An 8,291-nucleotide genomic window follows, 5' to 3' on the forward strand; every position below is an offset into this window, starting at 1 on the left:
ACAGTACCTGAATTATTCACTTGTACAAAATCAGTCCTTTCATGGCTGAACACTATGCAAACAGTGGAGGTTAATTGTCAGGGAAATTTTACAATAATATTCACTGAGAATGTCAGTCACAGGTTTGCCGGAATAATATATATCTTAATACAGACTGTAGGGCATTAATGTAGCAAGACCATGTTTGTCTGCCTACCAACAATTCAACAGTCTTGGTACAGCTGTCTTCCGCTTCCTCCGACACCATGAAGGCTTTCATTTTACTTAGTCCACAGTCAACACTCGTGGAAGCGGAAGTGAAAAAATCAAATGACATATTTCACTGGGTAAATCTGCACAAGATCTGTTTAAAATGTTGAAGAGCAAAGATGTCACTGAGGACTAAGGTTCACTTGACCCAAACCATACGATCAATCACATCAAATACCTGTGAAAGCAGGACAATGAATAAGGAAGACACACTGAAACTAGGAGAGGCTAGTTGCTGGAGAAAGACATCATGCTTGGAAAAATAGAGGGAGATCTTCAGTGCTGCAGCAGTGGCTCAAACGTAACGATTATGAGGATAGAGCAGGGCCAGGCAGGTTTCTTTGTTGTATATCGGATCGTTATGAGGCAGAGCCTATGCGATGGCACCTAACAACAACATGTTGGGGGAGGGAATTCAAGCAAGGAATGTTTTCCTTTGCCTTTACATATGTTTATGATAATTGTTAGCTGCCATAAGAAGCACATATTACTGTTGTCGTCTGCAAAAGCATCACCTAGAAAACGATTTAAGAAGAAATGATGCTGTCGTCAGTGGTGTGTTAGTCTGGGTAGGCTAGAGAAACAAATCCACGAACACGTGTATAAGAAAGAGATTTATATACAAGAGCAATTGAACACTGAAAAAACATCCCAACCCAGTTCCGTCCAAGGTCATAAGCCTGATATTAGCACATATGTCTGATACCAATGTATAAAGTCCTCTTCAGACTCACAAAACACATGCAATGAAGCCAAATGCAGGACGATCACCAGCCAGTGGGTAGAAAGTCTTTGGGTCCAGTGGTGTCGTAAGCATCTCAATGCTGGCAGGGGTCACTCTGTGGCTTCTCCAGCCTCCGAGATCTGGTTGCGTCCATGTTGCTTATCTTCTGCAATGTCTCGCAGGGAGTAGCAGAGAGAGAGAAGTGTCTTTCGCCTCCAAGGAGGAAGAACCAGAATTCTCAGGAGAAGGCCATGCCCACACAGAAGTCTCATTGGCTGTCTCCAGATTGACAGCCTAGACTCCACTCCTCCACTCTTAATCCTTAAATTGACACCAGATTAGGTGACTACCACAAGTGGGAACATTTTAGGATAGTTATTTTCTGATGAAAACATTGAAGAGCAGAAATGCAGACCATATAGTGATTTAGTGGTTGTATTAGGCCAGGTTGTCTAGAGAAACAAATACAGTGACACTAATCACCATATAAGAAAAAGTATTATATCAAGAAGTAATTATACGAGTCCAACTCTAGTGCATAAGTCCGATACTGTCCCTAAGTCCCTCTTCAGACTCATGGAGCCATATGCAGTGATACCACGTGCAGGAAGACCACAGGCAGGTTGGTGCAGTCATGTGGCTCCAAGGTCTGTGGTGTCTTGGCGGCCCTCAGCATCAGTGGCAGTACCGGCAAGCAGGAAGGCAAAGGGACAGAGAGCGAGCAGTTCCCAGGATTTCATATTCTTAGACCAAAAGGCTTAGACCATCAAGGAGGTGCCGTCAAGCTGTGACCTGATAGACAGGTTTGACTTCACCCATAGCCAGGAATGTCTAGTTGACACGAAATCATTCAACGACTACAGTGTGCTGGAGAAGGGCTATCCAGGTTCCACTGAGATTTAGCTGTGTGATATTGGGCAAATGCAGGAAATGCTTTTTGTGATACTGCCTGCTACTTGTGTTACCACCCTTTAACTTATTACCACTTAATACAATGTCAATGAATAGTAGCCTCTCAATAAGTAGCTTAGTCATTACTTAGGGCCAGACAGCTAATAATTATTAGATTGGAGATTTGAATTTAAGACTTAACTGTCTTCCAAGAGAAAAAGGGCAATGGATAGCTTTAAATTAGCCTCTTGAAATTAAAATGATTTCCAAAATGTTTATTTGTACTGCTCCTATTAATATATGAAAGTGGCCACTTGTATAAGGTGACCAGATTTTAACATTGGTAAAGCAGGACACCATTGATAAAACTCATATCCTGGCGAAATAGCCACATGGTAGCCGAAAACCGTATACCCTATCTTGTCATACATTCTTTCAAAAAATCGGGACTGTCCCGCCAAAAGTGGGACGTCTGGTCACCTTACACTTGTACCTTTGCCAGCACTATGTGCTGTCCTTAAATTAGAAAACAAGAACAAAACTCAATTTGACAGGCCCAAAACATGTTTTATTTTATTTTAAATATAAATCTTTTGTGATCTATAACGAGTTTAAATATTATTCTAGGTATTGTTTGTTGCTGTTTGCCAGTTCTAACAGCAACCCATGAAACTGCTGCCTGGCGTTTTCAAGGCTCTGACCTTACAGAGCAGAAGGCAAGGCCTTTCCTTGGATGGGTTTGAACTGCCAGCCTTTCAAATAGCTGAATCCTTAGCTGTTCAGACCACCCACTCACCCCTTGTTCTGGTTCAGTTCATGTAAATTCTAATAACATTTCTTAATTAACATTCAATATCACATTTTTGTGGTGGCAATTGGAATGGGCAAAGTGAAAAGACATGAAAAACAGTTAAGAAGTAGATCAATTGGCCCTGTTAATTGATTCTTGATTCTTTTTAATCATTCACTAAATCCAAAGTTTCTCAGGTATTTGGCTTGCATAACTGAATGATGGTTAGCCATTAAATATCAGAAATTCTATTCATGTCTTTGTTCCATTATTTGTTGATAATTTGTATTTTCACATATTTAATTGATTTGATTTATTAAATATTGTTGAGCTGAATATACTCATTTTATATTTCCAAGTGTTTTTAGGTATCAGGGCTACTTAAATACTTCAGGGAAATTAAAAACAGAAAAAAACTAAAACCTAAATGCTGTAATTTAACTTTTGACCACTAGGTGTCATCATTTAAGTGTTTTGTCAAAAGATAGCTAATGTATTTTTTTTTCCGTTTTAAACTTTTTATTATGAATTAGATGAAGATTTACAGAGCAGAGCATACATAAATTTTACATTCAAAAAGTAATCCACACATTGTTTAACTCATCCATTGCAATCCCCTCAATATTCTATCTCTTATTCTACTTTTCCCCACTATTTCTGTTCTTTTCTTTCCTAACCCTCTGAATTTTGTCCTTGCGTAGATGCTGTACCTCTGATCATGTGTGGTAGATAATTCCATCACAGGGTCCATTCCCAACCTGAAAAGTGACTGACATCGTCTTTGGGAGTCCACCTGTCTCTATCCCCGCAGTGAGCCTGGTCTCCTAAGATTTTGAGTTTTTTCCATGTATTTCTCCCAGTGTAGCCAAGATCTTCTAATGTGATCCTTTTTGGAGCAGGGGGTTGTGGTAGCTGTGCACCACTTAGTTCTTAGGGTCTCATAGTTGTGGAGACTAGTTTTTCCAAGATCCTTTGCATTTAGTGCACTGGACTAATTGTTTCTGCATGTCTTTTGTTTTGCCGTATCTTTCATTCTTCCAGACAGACAAAGACTGATGATTGCATCTTAAATGTCTAATAATAAGCTTTTAAGACCCTATTTGCCCTTCATCCAAAAGGGATGTACAACATTATCTTTGTGAACTATGTTGTACTAATAAATCCTTGTCTCCCTTGAGACTGGTCCTGGTCCCCCAGGTATGCTCCACCACATTCATGGGTGCTTTTATAGCAAAGATAAATGTACATTTACAAATATTCATTGTCAGATCTATGTATATTCATGGGTATACTCATACTGCACTTTTTACACTTGGGTGAATGTCTGTCTAGGTATCTACTCGTGGCTCAACGCTATTGTGGGTTGGTGTATACAATAGCAGTTTTGCCTCTGTTATCTTTACCTCCTGTAAACCTCCCAATGCCTTGACCTGTTTCCCCCGTCTTGCACCTACCTCCTGTGGGAAACCGAAAAGTTATTCCCCAGGTTGTCCCCCCATAATAATGCCAAACCTAAGGTGCTGACAACTGTACACTTGGAGGTTCTCTGCCTGAAGGTTATCAGTGATCTAGAGCAATCAGACCTTATAGTTTGTCCCACCCATAAGTAGAGCCCACTCCCTCTGATAAGGACAATGGATTGTTCCCTGAAGGAGAGCCCAAAGACACCTAAGGTGAAGCCAACTCAGGGACAACCAAGGTGCCATCTTGACTCTAGCGCCGGCCCATCTTGTTACATGTATGCTTTCCTGACACATGGATGCCTGTAGGCCCGCTTCCTATTGCATGTATGCCCCTAAATCATCCCCCTCCTGTCACGCATATGCCCACCTCTTCCTATTACGTATGTGGTTACCTGTAATTAAGGGGGCTTCCACACCCCTAGAGTGTATATAAGCCTTGGTGGGAATTATATTCTTTTTCTTTCACGGATTTGGCTCCTGAAGTCATGGTGGTCCCGGAGGTGAGCATTCGCATGCTTTATCTTATCTGATGTCCCTTTAATTTTGTGCCTCAAGTATACAACCGCCCCTTGGACCCATTTGATTGTGGGGGCTGGTACCCCACAATCTCCTTGTGGTTGAATGCTGTCTTCTCCTTTGCTCCAGTTAAAAGCTGTCCACCCTCCAGCGTGTGACTGCCCTTCCCCTCAATCCCCTCCCACCAGATCCCGTTTTGTTCGTAGTTTCTTCAACTTTTTATTCATGAAAAACTGCTTCAGTCTTTAAATCTGTTCATAGAAACAACATAAAGCGGATATTTTACATTTTTTAAAAATGTTTCAGGAGAAATTATTTGCACTCAGTTGTTGATATATATTTTTTAATCATTTTATTGGGCCCCATACAGCTCTTATCACAATCCATACATATATCCATTGTGTCGAGCACTTTTGTACATTTGTTGCCATCATCAGGTATCAGGCATCAAAGACCCAGAACAAAAAATCATATTGATCTGAATGAGGGGGAGTGCAGAGTGGGGACCCAAAGCCCAGCTGGAGACAATTTAACATCCCATTATAGAAGGGTCACAAGGAAGAGACGAGCTAGTGGGGGGGGGGGCAGTATAACACTGATAAAACATACAACTTTCGTCTAGTTCTTTAATGCTCTTCCCCCCTCGCCCTCCCCCCACATCATGATCCTAATTCTACCCTACAAATCCAGCTAGACCAGAGCACGTACACTGGTAAAGACAAGAGCTCCCAACACAGGGAGTCTAGGACAGATAAACTCCTCAGGACCAATCCTGAGAGTAGTGATACCAGGAAGGTCAGGGAAAGGTGGGGGGTGAAAGGGGAACCGATCACAATGACCTACATATAACCTCCTCCCTGGGGGACGGACAAGAGAAAAGTGGGTGAAGGGAGACATTGGTCAGTGTAAGACATGAAAAATCAATAACAATTTATAAATTATCAAGGGGGAAGGAGGGGAAAAATGAGGAACTGATACCAAGGGCTCAAGTGGATATTTTTTAAATGTGTACAAGGTCCTTAAAATCAAACCAAATGTCGATGTATGTGGAAGAAGATAAAAGCACTACTTGCATTTCTTGCACTTTCTGTAATTTGGGGAAGTAAGGACACTTTTATTTTGTTACTTAAGTGTTATCTTTCTCTTTATTTTTGCGTTTTTCCTGAAGGGTTTTGGGACTGGAGTTAAACAAGGACCGAGATGTTGAAAGGATCCATGACAGTGGAGTTAATACCCTTGACATTGAACGTGTTGATGGAAGATAGTAAGTCTCTTCTAACTTTTCCTTCTAAGTGAGACACTGGAAGATCTTGCTTCTCCCGATCTTTTTAATGCAGTATTATTTCAAGTGCGGAACATCATATTTACAAAATACAGCCAATGCATCGGAGCCATGGAGGCAGAGTGGGTGAAACATTGGGATGCTAACCGAAAGGATAGCAGTGTAAAGCCACCTACCATTCACAGGGAGCAAAGGCTCCGGTAAGATCTGCAGCCTCAGAAACCCTGTATGGCTACCTCTCCTCTGCCCTACAGAGATTCGTGATTCAGAATGGACTCAGTGCCCACGGGTTTTGAGTTAGGTTTTATTGTCAATATCTTCAGTGAACACTGAAAGTTGACTGAAAGTCAAGAAACACTTAAGCAGAACTTTTGAAATTTCTAGTGTATGTCTTTCAGTGCTCTTTATTTTAATTATTTTTTGACTCATGTTTTTGTTTTTTTTTAACATTTTATTAGGGGCTCATACAACTGTTATCCCAATCCATACACACATCAATTGTGCAAAGCGCATTTGTACATCATTTCTCAAAACATTTTCTCTCCACTGAAACCCCCGACATCAGGTCCTCATTGACTCATGTTTCATTGAGTTTGGGAGGAATCAACATAGTAAGTTAAGCGTCTCGTTTTATAGTTTCAACAAACATTGTTCCGCGATCGTTTCCCTGATTATAATGCATCAGCATTCTTTTTGTGTTGTTCCATTTCTAGTCCTTGATACACATATCAAAGTAAAACCCCTCCCCACCCAATCTACCAGTCCCGAACTCCAGCTCCTGGCAGCTCTGACCCTGTTAGTACCCAGAGCCTCTGGGTTTGCAAACTGTGGAGAAGAATGTGAATTGCTTTAGTGCGAGGTGGAGTATTTCGTATACTCAAATGCCCATTGGATTTAAGTTGCTTAGGGTTTTATTAAGGCTCTCAATGCCCTTAGTGATGATATTTCTAGATACTCTGTTTATAATTAAAAGGGAGGTTTGGAAGTCCCCTACTGATACTGCAGAGTTGCCTGTTTATACTTTCTTATTAGTCAATATTTGTTTCATGTATTGTAGCGCATTATTGATATTATGTCTTCTAGGGTTATATGGGTTATAATAACCCTGTTATTATCTAAGCAGTTTGAAACTACCAGCTGCTTCTCGAGAGAAAGATGAGGCATTCTACTCCCTTCAAGAGTGACAGTCTGGGAAACCCACAGGGGCAGCTCTGCCCTGTCCATAGTGTCGCTGTAAGGTGGCATCAACTTGAAGGCATTGAGAAGTAGTAGTAATATCCTTCTCTCTCTTGTAAGAGACTTTGATTTAAAGTTTGGGGTCTTTTTTCTTCTGATATCCGTATGGCCACCTTGCTCTTATGTACTGAACTCATGGAATCATGCCATTCTTTCCTTTTCAGTCCACTTGCAGCCTGTGCAAAGGTATTTCTTACAGACAAAAGAACAGGCTGTGATTTTTCTCCCGCTTGCCACTCTCTGCCTTTGGTGCGACATGTTTAAACCGTTCCCACTAAAAGTGATTACTGAAACCCAACTGTCCACCCTACCTCAAGCCTTTTGGTATTTGTATCTTCTTTGTTTTCTTATTCTGCTTTTTCTGTTTGTTTGTATTTGGCTGCTTTCTTGTGGTGAAGCCTATTGCTTCTTTTGAATGTTTGTTCTTGGTGGTTCCTACGTGCATTACAACTTTTAGCATAAGATCAGTTGACGTACGACCTTAACCTCAGCATTCCATTTTTACTTGCTCCTCGCTCCCTCTTTTCTGTTGATATTCATTCCATTTACTTTGTACTTGTTCCTTACAAACGTGATTTTGTTTTGATTGCAGGATTTAGTGTTAGAGTATATTCCCTGGAAATATCATATATTTGGTTTTTAATGATTGTCCCCATTGTGCTTTTTGGTAAGAGCCCCCTTGCCCTTTGTATAGATTCGAGTATTTATGTAATGTCCTTGCCTTTCCATTTGGAGTACTGCCTGGAACAATACTTGCACCGCTGGTCTGCCAAAACCAGAACAGACTGCTGCATCGAGTCAATTCTGAGTCATTGGGAATCTCTATATGTATACACGAGGGGGTACCCCCAAAAAACAAAATTTTGTTTTACAAAGCTATGTATTTAAATTTTTTTTACAAAACAACCGTATCACCTTCAAAGTACTCTCCATTACACTTAATACATTTATCAAACCTGCGATTCTGTTCTTGGAAACAGTTTTCAAACTCATCTGTTTAGATGGCTGACAGCACCTCCCTCATTTTTTCTCTTCACCTCCTCTACATCGTCAATTTCTTGTCTTTTCATGCCCTTCTTTTCTCATGGAAACAAGAAGTCCTATGGAGTGAGGTCAGGTGAGTAAGTGCATGGGCCAAGA

At 40.8% G+C, this 8,291-nt stretch overlaps 1 protein-coding gene across 2 annotated transcripts in view; it reads left to right on the top strand.

The window, feature by feature from the left end:
• Positions 1–8,291, top strand: part of ERCC8 (ERCC excision repair 8, CSA ubiquitin ligase complex subunit) — a 57,023-nt gene that overhangs the window by 3,200 nt on the left and 45,532 nt on the right. Inside the window, exons 2-3 of one of the 2 annotated variants that reach the window (XM_045285381.1) lie at positions 5,802–5,897; positions 8,247–8,268. In XM_045285381.1, the coding sequence (XP_045141316.1) occupies positions 5,834–5,897; positions 8,247–8,268 (86 nt within the window). In that variant the 5' untranslated portion in view covers positions 5,802–5,833. The remainder of the gene's footprint in view (positions 1–5,801; positions 5,898–8,246; positions 8,269–8,291) is intronic. The other variant, XM_004703586.2, reaches the window with a different exon arrangement.

The sequence above is a fragment of the Echinops telfairi genome, unplaced genomic scaffold (genome assembly GCF_000313985.2).
Source record: "Echinops telfairi isolate 266 unplaced genomic scaffold, ASM31398v2 ScPeMD7_7469;HRSCAF=8507_1, whole genome shotgun sequence".
NCBI lineage: Eukaryota > Metazoa > Chordata > Mammalia > Afrosoricida > Tenrecidae > Echinops > Echinops telfairi.